We start from the raw sequence: 25,795 nt of genomic DNA on the forward strand, positions 1-25,795 counted from the left end.
GCTGCCAGGTTCAGAGTTTGGAGCAGAGTGTGCAAAATTTGATTGCTCTGTTAAGACAGTAGATGAGGTATTTGAGGCAAGTACCAAGGAGGGAGTGGACATTCCTTAGAATTGGGTACCAGTGCTGGCAAGGCCAGTCCAGGGCAATTAGGATAATTTTTGGTTTTTCCTGTCCGACCTTTAGTAAGACCTTGGGAAGAAGAGGCAGAGGAGGAAAGGCGTAGACTGATAAGTTTTTCCAACTGAAGGATAGGGCATCCACTTACAATGCTAGTCTGTGAAGTCCTTGTGCAGAATTTCATCCAGTTGATAATTTTGGGGAGAGGCAAACAGATCTATGTCTGGGCTCCCCTACTTCTGTGCTACCATGCTGAAGACGTGTGGATCCAGTTTCCACTCGTGAGGGTCCACAAGATTTCTGCTTAGGTAGTCTGCCAGAGTATTTTGTTTTCTGGGCAGGAATGGTGCATGAAGATGTACTTGGCAAGTCATGGCGGTGTCCCACAATGCCATGGCTAGTCTGCAAAGGGGGTAGGAATGTGTACCCCCCTGCTTGTTTATGTACCACATAACCGTGGTGTTGTCCGTCTATCAGTAGTTGTCCTGGATGAAGTCCTTGAAGGCTGTCAGGGCATTATGAACAGCTAGCATCTCTTTCTGGTTGATGTGCAGATGCATTTGTTTTGGGGTTCATATGCCCTGAATGCATCTCCCTGCCAGGTGCGCCCCCCCCAAGCATAGTATGAAGAGTCTGTAGTTAGAGTTTGGGTGGCAGGGGGGGTAGAGTGAAAGACCGTCCCTTGTTTTGGTGACATGTCTCTGCCCACCAAAGAAACTCCTGTTGTAGGCAGGGAATGAGAGGAATCATTGTTACCAGATTGTGACAATGTTGACTCCATAATCTTTTTAGATACCACTGAAGTCTCCTCATATGCAGTCTTGCATATGGAATTAGTAGAATGCAGGATGCCATGAACCCCGAAGCCTGCAGAATTGGTCTTGCAGATAACTGGGTTTTTGTTGCCATCTGTTTGAAGTATATAGTCAGTTGCCTTTGTCTGGCATAAGGTAAGCCATATAGGCAGCTGTATTCAAGCTTTCACCCAGGAATGTAATCTTTTTGAGAGGGTACCAGTTGCAATTTATTTTAGTTTATTGTGTACCCTAGGCATGTTAGGAGCCTTTTTACAAACGCCAGATGTTGAAGAATGTCCTTGTTTTCTGCCTGAGACAGTCGTCCAAGTAAGGATATATTTGTATGCTTCTTTGTCTGCAAAATGCAATTACTGGTGCCAAGCACTTTGTAAAGACCCTGGGCGCAATGGATAAGCCAAAGGGCAGTGCAGAAAATTGGTAATGCATAAAACCTGCCTTGAAGTGGAGGTATCTTCTGCACGATTCCCTTAGAGATATGCAGGTATTCCTCTTAAGTCTAGAGTAACTAACCAAGCATTCTTGCCCAGCATGGGCAGTAGCTGTTGTAAATTCAGCATTTTGAATTTTGGAATGTCCAAGAACGTGTTCAGAATTGATAAGTCCAGTACTGGACACCAGGCATAGTCTTTTCTGGGTAGCAGGAACAGTCTTGAATAAAAACCTTGTCCTTTTTCATGCTCTGGTACTGGTTGAATAGCCCCCATACCCATGAGGGACAACTTGTTTCTGAGCCTGTCCATTGATTTTGTGGCAGATCTGGCCAACCATTTGGAATTGGCAAATTATGGAAATGAAATCTGTAACCCTGGGATACTATGTTTAACACCCACTTGTCCTGGGTAATTAACTGGCAATTTTGAGCATGAAGTGCTAATTTTCCCCCTAAGGGGGCTTCCAAAAGATAAGTGCTTGGTGATGGTAAATGGAAGTCATTGAGACTGCTTACTGTAGGGTTGTGCTTTGTTGACTCCAGATTTGGAGGTGGAAGCACCCCATTGTTTTGACCTGTAAGAACCCTGTGATTGGTATCTAGAGCCTTTTGAGCACCTGGATTTGCCTTGTGAGGCTCTGTTGGGACACAGGAAAGGACCAATTTTCTAGTAGGCAAATGCCTACTGAATCTGGGTGGCTGGGTGAAATCTTACAGTTTGCATAGATTTAGCTTAGTCTTCAATTTTCTTTAAAACCTCTTCTGCCTTATTACAAGAGTATCATGCTGTAAAGGTGCATCCAACAATTTAGCTTCAACATGATCAGGCAGATTTTGCTCCTTGAGCCAGGCATGCCTTCTAATCACAGATCCAGTAACTGCGGCCCTGCAAGAGGCCTCCAAGGAATCAAAACCACATTGCAAAGTATGCCTTCCAACCTGTTCTGCTGCATGCAATAATTCCTGTAATTCTTTATTTTCCACACAATCAGAAATAAAAACATTTTGTGTGTCAATAAGCCCATAACATGCTGTTGATATTTAAGCATATGAAACTGGCAGTTTAAGGCCCTAATTGCCAAGGTTGCAGACATATAAACCTTTTCCCAATCTATCCAGTGCCCTGGAATCTCTATCAGAGGGTGTAGAATTTTTGGCTGTAGAGGTCTTTATACCTTTGGGACCCTGTCAGATAGTTTCAGGATCAGCAGCATGATTTTTGAATAAAAATTTGTGGGACTCAGGAACCCTGTAATATCTGTCTGGCTTACCAGGAGCCAGAGGTAGGGAATCAGGAGCCATGCTTGATTCTGAAAGCACATCATCAACAATGTCTAATACAGGAGGTATAGCCAAAGGCCTATGCGGAGGAAGAAGGAAATCCCCAAGCCTCTTGATTGAGGTATCCTGACTCTCCCAATATAAATGTTTCCTTAAAGTATGCAAGGTTTCTCCAAAAGAATAATCCTCATAGGGTGGTACAGAAAATTCATGATCAGAGGAAATAGAAACCTGATCTGAAGATTCATAATCGGTCTTGCCTAGGCCTCTTAGCAGGGGGGGGGGGGGGTTGGGAACCCCTGATTAAGGTAATTAAGTCCTCAGCCAATTTGATAATCTGTTTTTTAGGCATAGGGGCCTGAGCACGTGGCTCATGCGTTTTTTAGACTTAGAAGTTGTTTTTGAAGCTGGTGTCAGTTTTATATAGAAATGTTGAGGCCTGAAAACACCCTCAGAAGCCAGTGCCTGCTCAGCGGCTCCAGACCCATCAGAGGGAGAGACATCCGTGGGTTCAATACTCTGAGAATCTCGCGGCATACCGGACTCCGTATGGGTCTTGGTAGAGACCTGCAACTCAAAAGTAGCGGGTATCAGGGGCTGCGAAAGTGCCTCACTGAGCACCAGCGACTGGCTTAGAAGCTTCTTTGGTTTTCGACCTAGACAGTGTCTCTGTCTTTATTTTATTTATTTATTTTACATTTGTTGACCGGGCAAGTCCGACTGGACACATGTCCATTTTCAGCGGAGGCCCGGGGAGAAAAGCTCCAATAGTACATAGTAGGTTACAAAAAGTTCCAATAGTACATAGTAGGTTACAACAATGTTTGACAGCTAACATACGATTGTAGTTATGCACTAAATACCCAGGGAAGAAAAAAAGTTACATTAGTATGTACAATAACAATTATAAAGAGAAAAACAAAGCATCATATAGTTAGTATACACAGGTAAGAAAAAGTTACATTAGGATGTACAGTGAACAATTATTATAAGAAACAAACCTACAAGTAGTTAGTTTCAGGGGAGAGTAGATGGCTTGAGGCCTGGGAGGATAGTAATTTCACTGAGGAGGTTGAGGGGAGCTATGGGTTAGTCTGGATTAGAACATTGGCAAAGCCAGTGGGATTTGAAGTGGTGGGAGAGGCCATTTCTGAAAGTATTTAGGGAGGTTGATTCGGTGAGACTAGGTGGAAGAGAGTTCCATATTTTACCCACTGTGTTTGAAAACAGAGAGTCACCTCCTGAGTTACAGGATTTGATTGTCTGTCAGTAATCTGTGAGATGATCTTAGTCTATTTAGGTTGGTATAAGGGGTAATTATTCCAGACAGGTCGGGAGTGTTTTCAGGTTGAGAGAGTATTTTGTAAGCAATAATAAGTTGCTTCTGTAGAAGTAGATTTGGTAGTTCTAGCCAACCTAGGTTCTGAAGATTAGTACAGTGATGGGTTTTGTAGGGCAGGCCTGTGGCAAATCTTGCAATATGATTATAACAACAAGAGAGTTTAGATAGATCCGATTTGTTGGGATTTGTAAGTATGGGGGAGGCATACAAGAGGGTAGAAAGGAGATGGGTGCGAGCAATGGCAACTTTAGCCGTGGGAGTCAGAAAAGATTTTATTCTATAAAGGGACCCCAGTTTCTTATTAACAGTTTTGATAGTTTGGTTGATGTGCACATCAAATCTGAGTTTGTTGTCAATGGTAACCCCTAATAGCTTGGTATGAGGGTCGGGGTGATGGTGGTTCCATTGTTGGATTGTACACAAAAGGAAAAGTTGGTGTTTTATGGGTAGGATGGAAGAGTAGCATTTTCGTTTTTGGATTAAGGATCAGTTGGCGTTCTGATAACCAATTCTCAACTGCACTGACACAGTCTTCAGTTTTGGATAATAGAATAGTTGGGGTCTATCTGAGCAAATTAAAGTCGAAGTCATCAGCATATTGAATACATGTAGACTCTGGGATGACTTTGTTAAGATCATTAATAAAGATGGAAAATAGAAGAGGGCCAAGTATGGAACCTCCTATGGTGTTGGGTATGAGGTCGGAGAGCTTGCTTTGCCAGAGCACAGCTTGTTGCCTATCAGAAAGATAGGCATGAAACCAGTCTAGGGTTTTGTTATCTAGATAGAGAGTTTTTAGGGTTGCATGCAAGAGTTTGTGGTTGACCATATCAAAAGCTTTTGATAGGTCCAAGAAGAGGGCTGAAGAAATTTTTGTCATTCGGTTAAGATTGATAGTGTTTGTGAAAGAGAGGAGAGCGGTAGTAGTGCTATGTTTGGGCCTGAAGCCATGCTGGGAGTTGGTTAGCAGGTTTTCCTGAGTTAGGTAGTGGATGAGTTGTTTGTGAATACTTTTTCCATGATTTTTGCCAGTGGTGACAAAATGGCTATTGGTCTGTAGTTTGAGAGGTCAGTGGATGAGCCACCTTTATGGAGGGATGACATGGGAGATTTTCCATATGGAGGGATTGTGGATTCAGTTATGGTCCGATTAATTAAGATTGAGATGGGATAGGCTATAACATCCGCAGCTTTTTGTAGAAAGTCTGCTGGAAGTAGGTCTGCCGCGAGTGGTTGGCTTTAGTTTCCTTAGTAAGGATCGGATGTATGCAGTAGGGACAGGTTGTAGGTTGAATAACGGCATGGTCTTCTGGGTGGGACTTGTGGTTAGGAGCAGGGGCTACTTGTTGGTTGGCTAAGGATTTGATCACATCGATGAAGGTATTAAAGGATGTGGCCACTTCATCTGGGTTTTTCATAGTTAGGTTTGCTGGTGGGGGGTGGAGGACCTGCCTGGATGGAGAAGTTTGTTTATTCCTGTCCAAAACTTTTGGGGGTTGTTTTGATGTTTATGTTGTAGTTGGAAATAGTAGTTCTTTTTGTCCATTAAGATAGATTTTTGTGTCATTTCTTAGTTTTGGAAGTTGGTATGGTCTAGGGGTGTCTTGGTAGTGCCATTTATTCCATGCTTTGTTTCTAGCTTTGATTTTGGCTGTGGAGTCTTTTGATAGCCATGGTGCTATGAGAGCTTTTGTTTTGATTAACCGTTTGGGGGCATGTGTGTCAAGTATGTTTAGAAATGTGGAGTTAAATTTTATTACAGCTTCTTCTAGTGGGAGGTGTTTTAGGATTGACCAGTTACAGGACTGCAGCTCATTTCGAATCTAGTGATGTCAAAATGTTTGGTGCTTCTAACAGTCCTGAGTACAGGGAGGTGGCAGCTACCACTTTTGCTTTTACCATATAAGTAATGAGGTGATCACTGAGCTCATTAGTAATAGTCCCAGATTTATAAGTTCGGTTTATGGTTAGTGAGTATCCAGTCTAGGATACTTTCTTTTGTTTGTTGCTGCCAATTCTAGTAGAGGTGGTAATATTTTGTGAGAAGCCATGGAGATTGATATTGGTTGGGTCTGTCTCTGACACACATTGATTCCAGTCAATGTTGACATCTCCCAGAATTATGGTTTCTTGTGGGAAGTTATTTGTCAGCCAACTTAGAGTGTTCTCAAGAGTGTCAGAGTTGTTCCCAGGGGAATATAGATTACGATTAGGTTAATACTTTTTCTTTATTTAGTTGTAGTTTTAGGGTTGTTAATTCTCGTTGGGTATTTGCGGTGGCTGAGTGGGGTGTAGGGTAACGTTGAGTGTGCTTTTGAAGAGCACAGCAGTACCACCACCTCTTTTTTGAGGCGATCGGTCCTGTATATGTTGTAGCCAGGTGGCAGGATTTGTTATCTTTGGTCTCTGGTTTGAGCCAGGTTTCTGTGAGACACATAATGTCAGGGAGGTAAGTTGCTAAAAGAGCATGTAGATTATGAATTTTATTATTTAGGCTTCTAATATTAAGGTGGCAAGTAAGAAGGAGTCAGGAGGTCTTGGAAACAAGGATGTTTTATTTGCACTGTCATTTGATGGAGGCCTGGGTTTGGATGTATGTCTCCATCTATATTTATGTTTTCTAAGATACATTATTAGCTTCATCAGTTTATGTAGTAGTTTATCTATGTTTTTGGACTTGGGGTAGATTATGTTTGGTTTATAGGAGTAGTGGAAGTGAGTAAGCGGTGTTTTGTTGATTAGGTAGTGAGTAGGGTGATTAGTGTTGATCAGAAATGTGGGAGTACTAGTTTGGTACTTTGGATAATGAAAACCTGGGTGTGTCTGGGACTCGTATATAGTTAGCAGGTATAGTGTGATAAGAATTGGTAGGGTGAGAGTTAGTTTTTTGGGCTGGTATAGTGATATGGGGTGTTAAGGACTTCATACTGTTGCTTGATTGGTTATAAGATAGTTAGTGTAGGTGGTTTGGTATTGGTTGGGGAGAGGCGGGTGGGGAGTGAGGCAGTGTGATTTGTGAGCCAAGTGGACTTGGAGGGGCAGTGAAAGAGGTGGGCCAAGAGTTTTGAGTGGCTAGAGATAAAGGAGGGTGTGGTTAGTTAAGTATAAATATAGGGGTACTGGGCGGGTGGGATCTGGGGGCAGGGTGGGGCTGGAGCCCGAAGCCAGCTGAGCGGAGCTGGGTTAATCCCACTCCACACAGAGCAAGTCCAGGTAATACACTAGTAGATGTTTTTCCTTGCTACAGGGCTCTACAAGTGAAGCATAATAGTAGCTGCACTTTTGCTTATAGTTTGGGACTAGCTCCTCTGTTTTACTCAGAATTCACACTAATTTTCCAAGTAAGTGAGGAGAAGATACTGTTGTTTGCGTCTTACTGCTGTGTGTGAAACCCAGTTCAAAGCTAGTTTAGGGGATACTTTACAATGTAAAATACATTAGTAGCTTTCATTTTAGTAGGATATTGACCTTGTAGATGAAAGTGTTTGGTAGATAGTATAGTTCTGGGCTGTTGGTAGATAGTTTAGTTCTGAGCTGTTCTACACTTTAGGTATCGCTTTCTTCCTTAGCGATATTGAGAGGGAGGTCGGGTAGATTACAGGACAGTACCTGAACAAATAAAAGAAAAACATTCAGCTTGCTTTTAGAGTTATTAATTGCAAAGCTATAAAGTAGAGTTAGGGTACAGGTTTCAATGCAGTTTGTATGTAACAGAGCCTAGAGCAGGATTGAACTCCCTTTTAAACTTAATTGCAATCCAACAAGTATATAAAGATCTGTTAGTAAGCTGAGCCAACAGGTTAATGGAACAAACAGTCGTTTTGAGTTGACTCACTCTATCATTCAGGATAAATGCAACACATTTTAGACTTCATTATTGCCCTGAAAAGACCAGTCGCTAATAATTGAGCAGTTTGGTTACAAAGGACACTTCGCTATTTTTGCTTGGTTATTCCTAATACTGAAACACATCAATGTCCTTAAACACAGCAGTCGCTGATAGTGTCCTCTTTCAATTTAACATAGTAATTCAAATATAACTGTTTAAAGTAGTCAAAAACAAACAATTCACAGAGCCTTTACCTAGCAGGTGACGCTACTAGTGGGTACACGCTACCTCTGAGTGAGTAACTGCGTGAGAAGGTAGCGACGCTGAATACAGTTTGTGAGCTAAATTATTCTACAGTGTGGTCGTGGCTGTAAGAGCTACAATTAGATCACATTTATAACTGAACCATCTGTTAGAATTACACTTTAGGATGCTGTAATTTATAATTATAAATACATTGGTTTTATGTGATGTTACATACCCCTGAGATGCCTACAAACTTAGATTGCAACACAGCAGTAAATGACTAAAAATGGCGGGCTCTTAGGGAGTTATGATACCTGCATTCTCATAGGCAGGGGTGGGGTTAATCCACTCCACACAGAGCAAGTCCAGGTAATACACTAGTAGATGTTTTTCCTTGCTACAGGGCTCTACAAGTGAAGCATAATAGTAGCTGCACTTTTGCTTATAGTTTGGGACTAGCTCCTCTGTTTTACTCAGAATTCACACTAATTTTCCAAGTGAGGAGAAGATACTGTTGTTTGCGTCTTACTGCTGTGTGTGAAACCCAGTTCGCAAGCTAGTTTAGGGGATACTTTACAATGTAAAATACATTAGTAGCTTTCATTTTAGTAGGATATTGACCTTGTAGATGAAAGTGTTTGGTAGATAGTATAGTTCTGGGCTGTTGGTAGATAGTTTAGTTCTGAGCTGTTCTACACTTTAGGTATCGCTTTCTTCCTTAGCGCGATACTGAGAGGGAGGTCGGGGTAGATTACAGGACAGTACCTTGTCTTTCTTTGCTATCAGACGACATTTTAGGGTAATTAAATCTGGATCCAAAATATTTTGAAGCAAAAATATGCCGACGCTTAATAGTGCATTGGTTAAATCTAGCACAAATCCGACAGCAAGGCACATTATGATCTGGGCCTAGGCAAGGCATACAGTACAAATGAAAATCCTTGAGGTATTTGCTTCCCACAAGTAATGCAATTAACTTTTACTGACATTGGTAAGGAACAAGAAAAAGTTTCCCAAATGGGGTACTTAGCTTTAATTGAAGACTTCGGTTCTGAAACTCGAATGCAAAAATTTCAGGAGTCTGCCGACCGGCACTTGAACTGCTTCTGCTTCGAGCACCGCGTGGCAAGAAAGACTGAATAAAACGGCGTCGGCTGCATGTTTTATACCCCTGATGTCATGGAAGAGGAGACGGCAACTGACGCAGGACCCAAGACTGATATTCAGGCCGACTGAGGGCAACCTGCCAGCAGATTACCCAAATGTAATGACTGCAACAGTGAAACACTAACATCTGCAGGCAGTAACACATCCTGTAAAGCAGATAAAAGGAGTGCAAGTTCTGGAAATTCCTTCTGTAACAAAATGACTATTTTCTGAGAGACTGAGAAACCTCAGTGTTCTCCCACTAAAAACACCAGCACCTTCTAGCAATAGTCCCAGAGACAGACCCCCCCCCCACTCACAAGGAGAATAAGAAAATTAGCTCCCTCTAAGTATGAATCAGATATCTGAGGAGAAAAACCCTTTATCTGTCCCTGCTGTTTTCTGTTCAGATTCAGAATCTTGAATCCTTTCAGGAAAAAAGAGAGTTAACCCTTTCTTTTGCCAAACACTACTTTACAAGGAGCAACAGCCTATATTAAACCCAGACCCAGTATATTTATCCTCAGATTTACTTATTAGTTCACACCTACTTTTTTTTTTTTCACTCCAAGAAAAATGGGGTCAACAGCATCACCTCCCCCAGGGATAGGCACAACCTTCTGACAGAGGAAGCTTTCCCTATTTTCCCTCCCAGGACTGATAAGAGTGGCTCTGTTGCCCACTGAGAGGATCAAAACAGCTGCAGGGGATAAGACTAACTCCTAGTCCAGAGGGACTGTAGGTGCTTCACCAGAGGGATCTGGGGTAAAAGTAGTCTGAGGTACAACAAATGGACACAGCAGAGTCACCCACCTAAAAATGGTGCCACTTTCCTGGGGAAGACCAGCAGTAAAGCTTGTGAAAACAAGTCACTTTTTTACACAGAAAAACACAGTAAGAAGCACTTAAAACACTTTGCCAGCCCCAAGAAAGAAACTCAGTTTCTCCAGAGAAAAAAAATTACTTACTTTACACAACTTAAGTCCTCCCATTTTAAAAGTATGCTACAGTCTCCTGACAATCTATTAACACAAAACTCTTAGCTTTAAAATAACTTTACTGAAGAGAAACCTGATCAAACAAACATTTAGGAAATGGAAGATGTTTCCCCAAAAGTGAACTTAAACTGCCCGGCAAAATAAAAACACCAGGCCAACCATCAATCGAAAGCCTTAGAGAAGCATACCCTTTGGTGGCAGTAAAGCTCTGAATGGCTTGGCACAAAAACTTGTCTTTTAATCAACTCAAGCTGCCCTGAAAGTTTAAGAATGTGAATGGTGACATGAAGCTTTGGAAGATGGCCAGCTGTTACACCCTTGTCAAGATATCACCCATATAGCCAAGTTTATGGCAGCAGTGATCAATATGATGAATGTCTACTGCTCTAAACTGCAGTAGTAACAAAAAACTACTACCTCAACTTTCCTTTCTGCACAATTCATCTGGATTACTTCTTTATGTCCAAGACCACCAACATTCATGCAGAAGCCACAAGACCAAAAATTCAACTCACCCAGCAACTGCAAGACACTGAAGTTCCGCAGCTATTCGTAAAGGATGACTTGTTGGAATTAAGTGTTTAAGAGCAAATTTCTCTTCCACCAATGACTCAAGCCGTGCTGTGGCCAAATAAACTGAACTGAAAGTACCTAAAAAATAAGCAGCAGAGTTGTATTACACATTTACTCTTTAAAAAGATATGACATTTACCTGCAATCATGACTCAAAAACTACTTCATTACACACATCTTAAGTAATGGAAGCGTCATCGGTAGATCTGGACCTGTGCAGTCTTTATCCTTCTGTTTTTTTCGGAAGATCTGATGGCTTACCGAAGCCGTATCGGAATTAGAAGACTAAGCAAAAATATCTAGCTACAATAAGGGCCCAACGACGTACAGTTCTGGTGTTGAACAAAGCACAAAACGACAGCGGGGGACATCATGGTCTGGGCCCAAGCAAGTGATGCAGTAAGAATGAAAGTCTCGGTGGGGTATTTGCTTTCCACAGGCAAGACATTTCTGATATTGGTTAGTGCAAGAAAAAGGATCTCCAATGGGGTTACTTGGCTTTAGAAGACTTCACCTTCAATTCAGAAGATGAAACTCAGGTAGCAGCCAACTGGCACTCATGCAAACTGCTTCTGCTTCGGGCTCAGTGGCAAGAAAGACTGATTTAATGGTATCGACTGCCTTACTTTATACTACTGATGACCTGACGTTAGTCCTGAAGCGACAGCAACCGATGCAGAAATACCAAGCCTCTGGTATAGGTGCCGGCCGATGGCTACCCTGGCAGGGATAACAACCCAAATGCGATGACTGCAATAGTGATAAACAAAAAAAACATCCATAACTGCCTGGACAGACAGCTGCTATTAGGATTACCCTCGACATGTCCTCCCTAATCATTTGAAATACCCAAAGGATGAGGGGTTAGGGTAGAGTAAGTGTACAGAAATAGATGGGTCTAAGAAAAGAAGGTATCTGTCCTACTGGCCCTGAGGCTTGGGGCCTTTGAGCAAAATTTGATCTATTGATTCAAAAGAAAACTGGTAGGTCTACCTCTGGCTCACCCTCACATCTTGACAGTCTGTGGAAAACTGATCTTTTTAGCATTAATCCACTAGAATATCACTGACCTGATAAATTTATCTGCCAAGTTGTTTAATGTTTACCAGTAGGTACAATCCCATCTCCTATGCCATCTCCCAAAGCAATGTGGACATCTAGCATAGGGTAGGAGTGCTCCCCCCCCCAGTTTGTTGATGTACCACACCACTGTACTGTAGATATTACTTCTCCCTGAAAAATGAGAGTCCTGCATTTAATTTGCATTCCTTTGTCCACCACAGGAGTTTCTTCATGATACAAGGGAGATGAAGGGGAGCAATGCTACCTTGAAATGCAAGGCATGTTGGTACTGCACTAGACACTTCTCAGATACCACTGGATCTTCCTCATACACTTTGGCCAAGGGTATCATCAGAATGCAACAAGCCAGACACCCCAGTGCTCCGAGAAGTTCTCAGGCTGTAATTAATTCCTGCTGCATCATCCACCGAAAGCACTAGGTAAGGAAAGTACAGTTGTGTACACTTACCATAAATGTAGATGTTAGAGTGTATTCACTGTTGCAGTCATTACATTTGGGTAATCTGCTGGCAGGTTGCCGTCAGTCTGCCTGATTAACAAAGTCTTGGGTCCTGCGTCAGTTGCTGTCCCTTCTTCCATGACGTCAGGTCGTCAGGGGTATAAAGCATGCAGCCGACGTCATTACATCAGTTTTTCTTGCCCCAGATGTCAGGTGCCCCCTGAATGGGGAGCAAATAAAATTAAAAACAAAAATATACCTCCAACCCAAAAGGCTTTTAAGCATAGTAAGAGAAAGTAGAGGTATAGTCAGAGAAAAACAGGGGGCTGGAGGGAGGGTAAACAGGACTGCAACAGTGAATACATTTGAACATGTACACTTACCATAAATGTAGATAAGTGTACTATGTTCTTAGTGTTTCACTGTTGCAGTCATTACTTTTGGGGAGATTCCCAAAGCTATGGTTGGGAGGAGGAATTTATACAGCATTAGGACCAGCTATAAGGCCCTGTAAGACAGCAGTGGCAAAGCCAGCACTAGATTTACAGATAACTGGGAAATAAATGATTGGTGAAAGTATGCACAGAATTCCAGGTAGCAGCTTCTAGACTATCCCTGGTAGGAACACCTCTTAGAAAGCCTGCAGAAGTATATGCAGTCCTGGTGGAGTGAGATCTGATCCCCTGGGGGATAGGTTTTCCATGGTGCTTAAAGCAGAAATGAATGCAATGGCTTGTCCATTTTGAAATGGTTTGTTTTGAAATAGCCTTCCCTTCTGCCCCAGAAGCAAATGCTACTAGCAATTGATCAGATTTCGGAATTTAGTTCTGTCGAAGTAGAATCTAAGTTGTCTGTGCACATCCAAGGAATGAAGAATCCGTTCCCCCTTGTTCTGTGGATTGGGAAAGAAGGTTGGCAAATTAATGGACCGATTAAGAGCCACAGTGGAAACCACCTCGGGCATGAAGGATGGATTGGTCCTCAGATACCCTGTCTGCATGAAAGATGATGAAAGGCTTCACTACCATAAGGGCCTGTAATTCAGATATCCTTCTAGCTGAAGTAATTGCTAAAAGGAAGGCTGTTTCCCAAGAAAGAAATGTAGTCTGCAGTAGCAGCAGGCTCGAAAGGAGGTAGAGTGAGTTTCTCCAAAACAAAGTTAAAGTCCCAGGCAGGGGTAGGAGCTCTCCTGGGTGGTCTCAAGTTCTTTGCCCCTCTGAGATGCTGCTTGAGCAGGAGATGAGAAAAGAGGGGTGGTTCTGTGTTATAGTGAGCTGAAGTAGCTGAAGCTTGGATTTTAGAGGAAAAAGACAGCCACTTGTGAAGCATCTCAGTTAAGTATTGCAAAATCTAGGTAAACTGGGCGCTGCTGTGCTCATCCCTAAAGATTGGTTCCAGGCACAGAATCTTTTCCATTTGTCAGCATAAGATTTTCTAGTACTAGGTCTTCTCACCTCCAAGATTACATCCATCACAGGGTTGCTGAGGGATGCTAAGGGTGACTAAGTGATTAGCCAAGCTACAAGGTTCAATGTTGGAAGCAGATGGTGCAGAACCTGGTTCTCCTGCTGAGACAGCAAGGCAGGTGTCAGAGGCAGGTGCCATGGAGATGTGACACTGTGCAGGAGCGGGTACCAGTGCTGGCGTGGCCAGTCTGGAGCAATCAAAATCAATCTTGGTTTGTCCTGTTTGACTTATAGTAGAACTTTGCAGAGTAGAGGCAGAGGGGGAAAGGCGTAGAGTGATAGGTTTTTCCAGCTGAAGGACAGGGCATCCACTTTCCAGGCTTTTTGTGGGGAGTTCTTGTGCAAAGTTAGTCCAACTGGTAGTTCAGGGGGGAGGCAAATAGATCTAGGTCCGGGCTCCCCCACATGTTGAAAACCTGTGGTTGCAGTTTCCACACGTGTGGGTCCATGAGATTTCTGCTTAGTCGTCTGCCAGTGTATTCAATTTTCCTGGCAGGAATTTAGCTTGTAGGTGCACTTGGTAACTCAGGGCAGTGTTCCACAATGCCATGGCTAGTCTGCAGAGGGGGTAGGAATGTGTACAGTGCAGTTGTGTACACTTACCATAAATGTAGAGAGTGTATTCAGTGTTGCAGTCATTACATTTGGGTAAACTGCTGGCAACAGTGAAACACGAAGAACATCTCCCTGCTGTTTATGCACCACATAACCGTAGTGCTGTCTGTCTTAAGCATTAGTTGTCCTGGAAGAATGTAGTCCTTGTTAGCTGTACAAAATGCTCCAACAGCCTTCATTTCTTTTTGATTGATATGTAGGTGCATTTGATTTAGGTTCCATTTGCCCTGAATGCACTTGCCTGCCAGGTGAGCCCCCCATACATAATCTGATGCATCTGTAGTTAGGGTTTGGTCGGCAGGGGGTAGTGTGAATGGCAGTCCCTTGTTCTGGTGGCAGGCCTGTGCTCACCACAGGAACTCCATGCGTAGGCAAGGTATGATGGGAATCATTTCCAGGCTGTGACAATGTTGACTCCATAGATTTTTAAGTACCATTGTAATTTCCTCATATGCAGTCTTGTATATGGAATTAGAGGAATGCAGGAGGCCATGAACCCAAAGGCTTGCAGTATTTGTCTTGCAGATAGCAGGGTTTTTGTGGCCACTTGTTTGAAGTAAGTTACCAAATTAATTTGCTTCTCTGGCGAGAGAAGCCATCTGGGTAGTAGTATTCAAGCTTGCACCCAGGAATGTAATCTGTTGAAAGAGTAACCAGTTGTGATTTTTTTGTTTATGATGTACCCCAGACAAGTTGGAACCCCCCCCCCCTTTTTTTTTTTTTTTTTTTACAAACGCCAGATGATTAAGAGTGCCCTGGTTTTCTGTCTGAATTAGACAATCGTCCAGGTATAGATATATTTGAATATTTCTTTGCCTGCAAAATGCAATTACTAGAGCCAGGCACTTTGTGAATACCCTGGACGCAGTAGACAAGCCAAAGGGCAGTGCAGAGAACTGATACTGCAAGTAGCCTGCTATGAAGCGTAGTTATCTTCTGCAAGATAACCCGATTGGGATGTGCAGGTATGCTTCTTTTAAATCTAGAGTTGCCAACCAGGTATCTTTGCCTAGCATAGGAAGTAACTGGTGAAGAGTCAGCATCTTGAATTTTGGAATGTCCTGAAAGGTGAGTAGAAAGGTCCACAATTGGATGCCATGATGCGTCTTTTCTGGGTACCAGGTAAAGCCTAGAACAGAAACCTTGACCCTTTTCCTGTTCTGGTACCAGCTGAATAGCCCCCATGTTTAAGAGGGAAAATACTTGTTTTTGAGCCTCTGCCCACTGATTTGGGGGCAGGTCTAGCCACCCATTTGGTGTTGGCAATGTGTGGAAATTAAATCTGTATCCCTGGGACACTATTTAAAACCCATTTGTCCTGGGTTATGAGTTCCCAGTTTTTTTGCATGAAGAGCAATCTTTCCCCCCCAAAGGGGCAGCTAAAATGTAAGTGCTTAGTAATTTTAAAGTCATTGAGACTGTTTACCATGGGGGGGGGGGTGCCTTGTTATTGTCAGATTTGAAAGTGGAGGCCCCCAATTGCTTAGTTCTGAGAGTCCCCTGGGACTGAAACCTGGTGCTTGTGGTGACTGGATTTGGCTTGAGAGGATCTGGAAGGAGCTGGAAAGGACCAATTCTTAGTAGGCCAGTGCCTAAATCTTGGAGGTTGCACTTGTAAGAAAATCTTTTACAGTTTGCACAGATTTAGCTTTATCTTCCATCTTTTTTAAAACTTCTTCAGCCTTATTGCCAAACAGGCGGTCCTGATTTAAAGGAGCATCCAACAATTTTGCTTTAACATGATCAGGCAGAGATTGCGCCTTAAGCCAGCCAAGCATGCCTTCCAAGCATAGACCCAGTAACAGCAGCCTTGCAAGAGGCCTCTAGAGAATCAAAACCATATTGCAAAGTGTTTTCCAACTTGTTCAGCAGAATGCAATAAATCCTGCAAATCATTTTTCACACAGTCAGAAATCATTTTCTGTTTAAACAGTCCAATAATATGCTGTTGATATAACATATGAAATTGGCAGTTTAAAGCCCCGATTGCCAAGGCTGCAGAAATAAACCTTTTTACCCCATCTATCCAGCGCCCTGGAGTCTCATCAGAAGGGGTAGGATTTTTAGCAGTAGAAGCCTTAATGCCCTTGGGCCCCTGAGAAATGGTTTCAGGATCTGCAACAGGATTTTTGAAAAGGAACTTGTGGGACTCAGGAACCCTGTAGTATCTGTCAGGTTTACTAGGAGCAGGAGGCAGGAATCAGGGGCCATTCTGGATTCCGAAAACACAACAAAAGTCTAGTACAGAGGTATAGCCAAAGGCCTATGCTGAGGTAAAAGAAAATCCCCAAGCCTCTTTTTTGAATCAGAGGATTCCTGACTTTCCCAGTGGAAATGCTCCCTTAAGGTATGTAAAGTTTCACCAAAAGAAAAAATCCTCAGGGGCGGGGAAGCAGAGAGAAATGGAATCCTCTGCATCAGAATCCTCATGAGTAGGTATGGACAAATCCAGGTCATTAGAAGAGTCAGAAAAAACAGAGTCCTGATCAGAAGATTCATAGTCAAGCTCACGCCTAGGCCTCTAAGGGAAGGGGGGGGGGGTTGACTACCCCTAATTAGAGTAATTAGATCTTCAGCCATTTTGATCATTTGTTTTTTAGGCATAGGGGCCTGAACATGTGGCCTGGGCATCTGTTTTTTCAACATAGATAGAGATTTAGGCCTTAGTACTGAAGGTGGAGTTTGGGCCAATATGCAAGCCTGTAGGCCTGAATACACCCAGAGAAGCCGGCTCCGGACCCATCCAAGGTAGACATCTACGGGTTCCATAGGTGAAGTATCTCGCGGCATACCAGACTCCAAATGGGTCTCAGTGGAGGCCTGAGAGTCAGAAATAGCGGGTATCAGGGGCTGCGAAAGCACCTGCGTACTGGCGAACTGGAGAAGCGTCGCCGGCAGTTTTGAACCTCGACGGCTCTGTCTATCTTTGCATTTTTTCAAAATCCCGGTGGTCAGACGGCTAAAAGACATTTCTGGATAATTAAACAGAGAACCGGAATATTTAGAGGCAAAAATGTACAGACGAAGGATAGTGCGCTGATTAAATAAAGCACAAAATCAACAGCAAGGTACGTCGTGGTCCGGGCCTAGGCAAGGACTACAGTACAGATGAAAATCTTTGCGGTATTTGCTTTCCACAAATAATGCAAATATTAACTTTTACTGACATCGGTAAGGAGCAAGAAAGTTTCCCCAACGGAAAAATTCAGGAGTCTGCCAACCGTCACGTGCGAACTGCTTCTGCTTCGGGCACCGCACGGCAAGAAAAGACTGATGTAATGACGTCGGCTGCATGTTTGATACCCCTGACGACATGGAAGAAGGGACAGCAACCAACACAGGATCCAATACTTTGTTAATCAGGCAGACTAATTTTTTCCTGAGGCAGAAACTGCCCAATCTGATTCTCAAACTGAAAAAGTTCAACTTCCTTCGTTCCTACCAGAGTAACCTTTTTGGGGGTAGTGTTGGACAATCTGCGAACTGTAAAAAAGTACAGTTTTGTACCTACCATAAATGTAGATGTTAGAGTGTCTTCACTGCTGCAGTCATTACACTCTGGTTATCCTGCCGTCAGGCGGGCCCACAGTCGGCCTGAGTTCCAAAGTCTTGGTCCGGCGTTAGTTGCTGTCGCCTCTTCCCCGACATCAGTGCGCCAGGGGTATATAAGAAGCAGCAGACACTATTGTCTTCAGTGTTTCTTGCCCCAGATGTCAGGTGCCCCCAAAAATGGTAGGCAATACATATTGCTAATAAAAACATACAAAAAGGTAAAAATAAAACCTTCATTAACCAGCAAATACACCACAAAGGTAATATAGGTTAGTCCCAGATAAGAGGGGCTGGCGGGTGGGTAACCTGGACTGCAGCAGTGAAGACACTCTTAACATCTTCATTTATGGTAGGTACAAAACTGTACTACGTTCATGTTTCACTGCTGCAGTCATTACACTTGGGTAGAATCCCAAAGCGGAGTTTGGGTGGCTGGCTCTATAATGGATTTGGTGTGGCTATGAGGCCCTGCAGCACTGCAGTGGCAAAGCCAGCTCTGGATCTAGAATAAAGAGGCAAATGGTAATGCTTGGTAAAGGTGTGCACTGAACTCCAAGTTGCAGCTTCCAAGATATCTTTGGTAGGTACTCCTCTTAAGGTAGGCAGTAGAAGCAACAGTTGCCCTGGTGGAATGTGGTCTAATGTTAGATGGTACAGGTTTCCCATGCTGTGTGTAGCAGAACAGGATACAGTGTCCTATCCACTTTGAAATGGTCTGTTTTGAAATATCTTTTCCCTGTGATCCTGCAGCATATATGATACAAACAATTGTTCAGTTTTTCTGAAAGCTTTTGTTTTGTACAAGAGCTTTTGTTTTGTACAAGTAGAAGCGTAATAGTCTGCGTATGTCCAAGGAATGTAGAAGTCTCTCCCCTTTATTCTGGATATTTGGATAAAAGGTTGGCAAGTGAATAGTTTGGTTAAGAGCCACACTGGATACCACCTTAGGCATAAAGGAAGGGTTTGTCCTTAAAGAAACCTTGTCTTGGTGGAAAATGATAAAAGGCTCCATTGCCATTAGTGCCTGTAGTTCTGAGACTCTTCGTGCTGAGGTTATTGCCAAAAGCAGAGCAGTTTTCCATGATATATATTTTAACTCTGCTGAATTGGAAGGAGGCAAAGTGAGCTTTTCCAAAACGAAATTGAGGTCCCAAACTGGTGTTGGTGCTCGCCGGGGCGGTCTTATGTTTTTAGCCCCTCTGAGGTACTGCTTTAGCAAAGGGTGAGAAAAAATAGGAGGATCTGTGTTATAATGAGCAGAGATGGCAGAAGCGTGAATCTTAATGGATGAGAAGGATAGTCCTTTGTCCAGCATCTCAGTCAAGTATTTTAGTATCTGAGGAATGTTAGGGACCAGAGGATCAAGGTTTTGAGACTAGTTCCAGGCACAGAATCTCTTCCACTTCTCTGAATAAGATTTCCTGGTGCTAGGCCTCCTGGCTTCCAAAATGACACCCATAACAGCTTTAGAGAGAGAGAAGTTGTCTGTTTGGCTATTGAATCTTCCATGCAGCCAGGTTTAAAGTTTTGAGCTGACTGTGCAGTATCGGATTGGTTTTGCTGAGTCAGAAGGTGTGGAATTTGAGGCAAAATCCAAGGTGGACCTTGAGCTAAGTTCTGTAAATTGGGTACCAGTGCTGGCGTGGCCAGTCTGGAGCAATCAGAATCATCTGTGGTTTGTCTTATCTGGCTTTTAGGAGCACCTTTGAAAGGAGAGGCAGTGGTGGGAAGGCATAAATGCTTAGGTTTTTCCAGCTGAAAAAAAGAGCATCCACTTTCCATGCTTGTGTGTGATAAGTCCTTGTGCAGAATTTTTGTAGGTTGCAATTCAGTGGGGAGGCAAAGAGATCTGTGTCCGGGCACCCCCATTTGTGCATTATCATGCTGAAAAAGTACAGTTTTGTACCTACCATAAATGTAGATATTAGAGTGTTCACCCTGCTGCAGTCATTACACTTGGGTTATCCTGTCGTCAGACGGTCCCGCAGTCGGACGAATTTCCAAAGTCTTGGTCCGACGTCAGTTGCAGTCGCCTCATCCCTGACGTCAGTGCGCCAGGGGTACATATATTGCAACAGACGCCATTTTCTTCAGTTTTTCTTGCCCCAGATGTCAGGTGCCCCCAAAAAGGTGATCCAAATCAGTACCAAATGGTGTGAACACTGTGCAAACACAAAATCCCTTCAGCTATAAGCAAATACATCAGTAAGGCATAACAGAGGTTTAGCCAGTAGATCAGAGGGTTTGGAGGGAGGGTAACCTGGACTGCAGCAGGGTGAACACTTGAACATCTACATTTATGGTAGGTACAAAACTGTACTATGTTCATCGTGTTACCCTGCTGCAGTCATTACACTTGGGTTGAGTCCCAAAGCTAAGGTAGGGTGGAGGCATCATAGAGGGTTAGTGGAGGCAATGAGGCCCTGCAGAACTGCAGTGGTGAAGCCTGACCTGGACTTAAAGAGGTATGTGATGGTGTTTGGTGAAGGTGTGCACTGAACTCCAAGTTGCAGCTTCTAAGATTTCCTTGGTAGGAACCCCCCTGAGAAAGGCTGTAGAAGTAGCTGTTGCCCTGGTAGAGTGGGATCTAATGGTAGGAGGAACTGGTTTCCCATGATGGGTATAGCAGAATCTGATGCGATGGCCCATCCATTTAGAAATGGTTGGCTTGGATATGGCCTTCCCTTGAGAGGCTGTAGCATAGGAAACAAAGAACTGGTCAGTTTCTGAAATACTTCGTTTTATCAAAGTAGTAACGAAGCTGCCTGTGAATGTCCAAGGAATGCAGGAGTCTCTCACCTTTGTTCTGGGGATTGGGGTAGAAAGTGGGTAGGTGGATGGTTTGATTTAGAGCTACACTGGAAACCACCTTAGGCATGAAGGAAGGATTAGTTCATAGAGAAACTCTGTCTTTATGAAAAATGAGGAAAGGTTCCACTGCCATAAGTGCCTGCAATTCTGAAACTCTCCTAGCAGAAGTTATTGCCAGGAGCAGGGCAGTCTTCCAAGACAGGAACTGAAGGTCTGCAGAAAAAGCTGGTTCAAAGGGAGGTGGCGTTAGTTTTTCCAGAACAAAGTTGAGGTCCCATGTTGGTGTAGGAGCTCTTCTAGGTGGTCTAATGTTTTTCGCCCCTCTGAGGAACTGTCTTAGGAGGGGATTTGAAAATAAAGGTGGATTGGTGCCGTAGTGAGATGAAATAGCTGAAGCATGGATTTTAATTGAGAAGGAAAGTCCTTTATGCAACATCTCAGCTAAATACTGCAGAATGTGAGGCATAGGAGGCTGAGTTGTGTCTTGGCCTTTAGCTTGTTTCCAAGCAGAAAACCTTTTCCATTTGTCCGAGTAAGCCTTCCTGGTGCTTGGCCTCCTGGCTTCTAGAATAACATCCAGCACTGCTTGTGAAAGAGGGTCTGGTTGGATTTGCCATGCAGCCAGGTTTAAAGGTTTACCCGGCTGTGTAGAATCTGCTTGTCTTGCTGCGTGAGCAAATGAGGTATTTGAGGCAATATCCATGGTGGGCTGTGAGCCATATTCAATAGCGGGTACCAGTGCTGGCGTGGCCAGTCTGGAGCTATGAGAATCATTCGAGGTTTCTCCTTTTTGACCTTCAAAAGAACCTTTGTGAGAAGAGGTAATGGAGGAAAGGCATATACCGTCAGGTTTTTCCAACTGAAGGAGAGAGTGTCCACTTTCCAAGCTTGATGGTGGAATGTCCTTGTACAAAATTTTGTCAGCTGGTAGTTTTGAGGACTGGCAAACAGGTCTATATTTGGAAGGCCCCATCTTTGAGTTATTGTAAATATTTGTGGGTCCAGCTTCCACTCGTGGGGATCCTTGAGGTTTCTGCTTAGGTCGTCTGCCAATGTGTTTCTGTCCTGGCAGGAATTGAGCTTGTAACTGGACTTGGTAGGCCAGAGCTGTGTTCCATAAGATTATTGCTTGCCTGCAAAGAGGGTAGGAATGTGTGCCCCCTTGTTTATGTACCACATTACTGTGGTGTTGTCAGTCTTTATTGCAAGTTGTCCAGGCTGTAGTAGATCCTTGAAGGCTGTCAGAGCTTTCCGTACAGCTAGCATCTCCTTTTGGTTTATGTGCAGTTTTCTTTGTTCTGCAGTCCATAGGCCGCATTGCCCTGCCATGTGTGCCCCCCAGGCGTAGTCTGAAGCATCTGTTGTGATTATTTGCCTGGGTGGGGGCAAGGTGAAAGGCCGACCCTTGTTGAGGTGACATGCCTGTGCCCACCATAGAAATTAATGTTGAAGGCAGGGAATGAGAGACATCACTGTGTCCAAGCTGTGGCTGTGTTGAGACTATACGCTTTTTAGGTACCACTGTAATTCCCTCATATGCAGTTTTGCAAATGGTATCAGAATGCAAGATGCCATGAAGCCCAAAGCCTGCAGAATTTTTCTTGCAGTTAATTGGGTCTTTGTTGCCATTGTTTTGAAATATTGAGTCAGTAGCAATTGCTTGTCTGGTGTAAGATGAGCCTTCTGGGCCGTTGTGTCCAAGCTGGCACCCAGGAATGTCATTTTTTGAGAGGGTACTAGTTTTGACTTCTTTTCGTTTACTGTGTAGTCCAGACAATTCAGTAGATGCTTCACAAAAGCCAGATGTTGTAAGAGAATGTCTTTTCTTTCTGCTTGAATGAGGCAGTCGTCCAGGTATGGATATATTTGAATTCCTCTGTCTGCAGTATGCAATTACTGGTGCCAGGCATTTTGTGAATACTCTGGGCGCAGTAGATAAGCCAAAGGGCAGTGCAGAGAACTGATAATGGGTTGAACCTGCAATGAAACGGAGGTATCCTCTGCAACTTTGTCTGATAGGGACATGCAGGTATGCCTCCTTGAGGTCCAACGTTACCAGCCATGCTTCCTTGCCCAACATGGGAAGTAGCTGCTGTAGTGTTAGCATCTTGAATTTGGGAACTTGTGTTTAGAAATGAAAGGTCCAGAATTGGTCTCCAAGCATTTTCTTTTCTGGGTACTAGGAAGAGTCTTGAGTAAAATCCTTGGCCTTGCTCTTGAGTTGGTACCCTTTGAATGGCTCTCAGAGCTGTAATTTGTTTTTGAGCCTCTGCCCTTTGATTGTGGCAGGTTTGGCATTCCGCTTATTGGCAAGGTGTGAAAGTGGAATCTGTATCCTCGCAAAATTATGTCTAGTACCCATTTGTCCTTTGTGACTATGTGCCAGCTGTCTGCAAATAGTGCTAGCTTTCCCCCCAGGGGGGCTGACAAAAGAGCTTTGTTTGGCCAGTTGAGGTGCAAGTCATTGAGTTTGCCTTCTGGTAGATTGAGACCAGTCTTCTCCTCCCTTCTGGGTTGGGGTGCCCCATTGGTGAGGTTTATACTGAGCTTGTGGTTGTCCTCTGCCCCTTGGGCGCCTGTATTTATGCCTCTGAGGCCTGTCAGTGGCTGGAAAGGACCAATTTTTTTGTTGGCCAGTTTCTGCTGAAGCGAGGGGGTTGTACTTGTAGGAAATCTTTAACTGTCTGCATTGATTTTGCCTCATCTTCCATTTTCTTTAAAACTTCTGCTTTAACACCAAAAAGAACATCCTGCTGTAAGGGAGCATCTAATAGTTTTGCTTTAACATGGTCAGGCAGACTTTGTTCCTTTAACCAGGCATGCCTACGTATAACTGATCCAGTGACAGCTGCTCTGCAGGAGGCCTCTAAAGAATCAAACCCACATTGCAAGGTATGTTTGCCTACCTGCTCGGTGGGGTGCAACAAATCCTGTACTTCTTTCAATTCAGATTGTTGAGGGAGGGTGGTTATCTTTTGTTTTAACTGAGAGATCAGAAATTGCTGATACTTAAGCATATGAAATTGACAATTTAGAGCTCTCACAGCTAAAGTGGCTGAGGTATAAACCTTCCCCCCCCCCATCTGTCTAGTGCTCTTTAATCCCTTTCAGAAGGTACTGGATTTTTAGCCATGGAAGCCTTAGCCCCCTTAGCTGACCCAGAGACCATCTCCCAGGGTCCCAATGGGCTTTTGTAAAGGAATTTGTGGGAATCAGGTACTCTGTAGTATCTGTCAGGCTTGGGCAGAGCAGGAGGCAGCGAGTCAGGGTTGAAACTGGATTCTAAATAGACATCATCCACAATGTCCAAAACAGGAGGAATGGCTAGAGGTCTGTGTTGGGGGAGTAAAAGAAACTGAGCCTTTTCTTGGAATCAGAGTAATCCTGACCTCCCCAGTGAAAATGTTCCCTCAGTGTGTAAAGTCTCCCCAAAAGAGTAATCTTCTGGAGGGGAAGCTGAGGGAATAGAGTCCTCAGCATCAGAATCTTCATAAGGAGAGAAGGAAAAGTCTTGGTCCTCAGAGGAATCCGAAGAAATAGTTGTTCAGAGGAAGCAGATTCTTCCTGTACTGTAGTCTAGGCCTTTTGTCAGGAGGTTGAGACTCCCTGATAAGAGAAATCAAATCTTCAGCCATCTTGAGCATCTGTTTCTTAGGCATAGGGCCTTGAACAGGAGACTGAAGTGAAGCCTTTTTCGGTTTGGAAGGAGTCTTCGACTTGGAAAATGTTTTGACTGAGAGAGTGTCTGAAAATGCCTTCTGAAACAGATGGCGTTTCAGAAGCACCGACGTCCTTGGAAGGTAAATCGTCTGTAGGGCCTGAAGTAAAAGGCTGCGTCGGCCTAGTACATTCAGTCAAAATATCCGTAGCAGTCTCGGTTTCTTGAACTGCGGTAGCCAGAGGCTGCGGAGCCTCACTGATAACCGGAGACCGGATCAACCAAGGCCTGGGAATCGGGCTTAGGCCTGGGCTGTCGATCCTTATCCCTGCGCTTTTTGTGCACGCCAGTAGTCGGAAGCTCCGACGGCATGTTATAATTAAATTTTCTGCCAAAAAAGTGTCGTGCGAAATCAAATTGTCTTTTAATAGTACGTTTATTAAATCTAGCACAAAAACGACAAGTGACGTTGTGATCAGGGCCTAGGCAAGGTATGCAATAAGAATGAAAGTCCTTATGAGGTATTTGCTTCCCACAAGAAATGCAATTTTTCTGACATCGGTCTGAGGCAAAAAAAGTTTCCCCAACCGGGTACTTAGCTTTATAGGAGACTTCGGTCTGAAATTCGAATTCGAAAATCTCAGGAGTCTGCCGACCGGCACTTGCAAACTGCTTCTGCTTCAGGCACCGCGCGGCAAGACTGAAGAAAATAGCGTTGGTTGCAATATATGTACCCCTGGCGCACTGACGTCAGGGATGAGGCGACTGCAACAGACGTCGGACCAAGACTTAGGAAATCTGGCCGACTGCGGGACCACCTGACGACAGGATAACCCAAGTGTAAAGACTGCAGCAGAGTAACACAATGAACATCTTGTGGATTTAATTTCCACTCTAGGATCAATGATGTTTCTGCTTAGGTAGTCTGGATTTAATTTCCACTCTAGGATCAATGATGTTTCTGCTTAGGTAGTCTGCAAGAGTATTTATTTTTCCTGGCAGAAACTGCTTGCAGATTAACTTGATAAGTTATAGCAGTGTTCCACAAGGTCATGGCTTGCCAGCACAGGGGATAAGAATGAGTGCCCCCTTGCTTGTTTATGTACCACATCACTGTGGTGTTGTCTGTCATTAATAACGGTCCTGGATGCAGAAGGTCCTTGAAAGCTGTTAGGGCATTTTGTACAGCCAACATCTCAATTGATGTGAAGAGGCATTTGTTCTGTGGTCCATTTGCCCTGAATACATTTTCCTGTCATGTGTGCTCTCCAGGCGTAATCAGAGGCGTCTGTTAGTCTGCCTGGCTGTGGGGAGAGTGAAAGGCTGACCCTTGTTGAGGTGACATGCCTGTGCCCACCATCGAAACTCCTGTTGTAGGCAGGGAATTAGA

At 43.8% G+C, this 25,795-nt stretch overlaps 1 protein-coding gene across 1 annotated transcript in view; it reads right to left on the reverse strand.

The window, feature by feature from the left end:
• Positions 1 to 25,795, reverse strand: part of CDC7 (cell division cycle 7) — a gene marked incomplete at its 5' end in the record, with an annotated part of 543,172 nt that overhangs the window by 381,189 nt on the left and 136,188 nt on the right. The window contains 1 exon segment of the mRNA XM_044086817.1: positions 10,724 to 10,859. Coding sequence (XP_043942752.1) covers positions 10,724 to 10,859 — 136 coding nt within the window.

This window comes from Protopterus annectens, chromosome 10.part0 (assembly GCF_019279795.1).
Source record: "Protopterus annectens isolate FY-2018-M chromosome 10.part0, PAN1.0, whole genome shotgun sequence".
Taxonomy (NCBI): Eukaryota; Metazoa; Chordata; order Ceratodontiformes; family Protopteridae; genus Protopterus; species Protopterus annectens.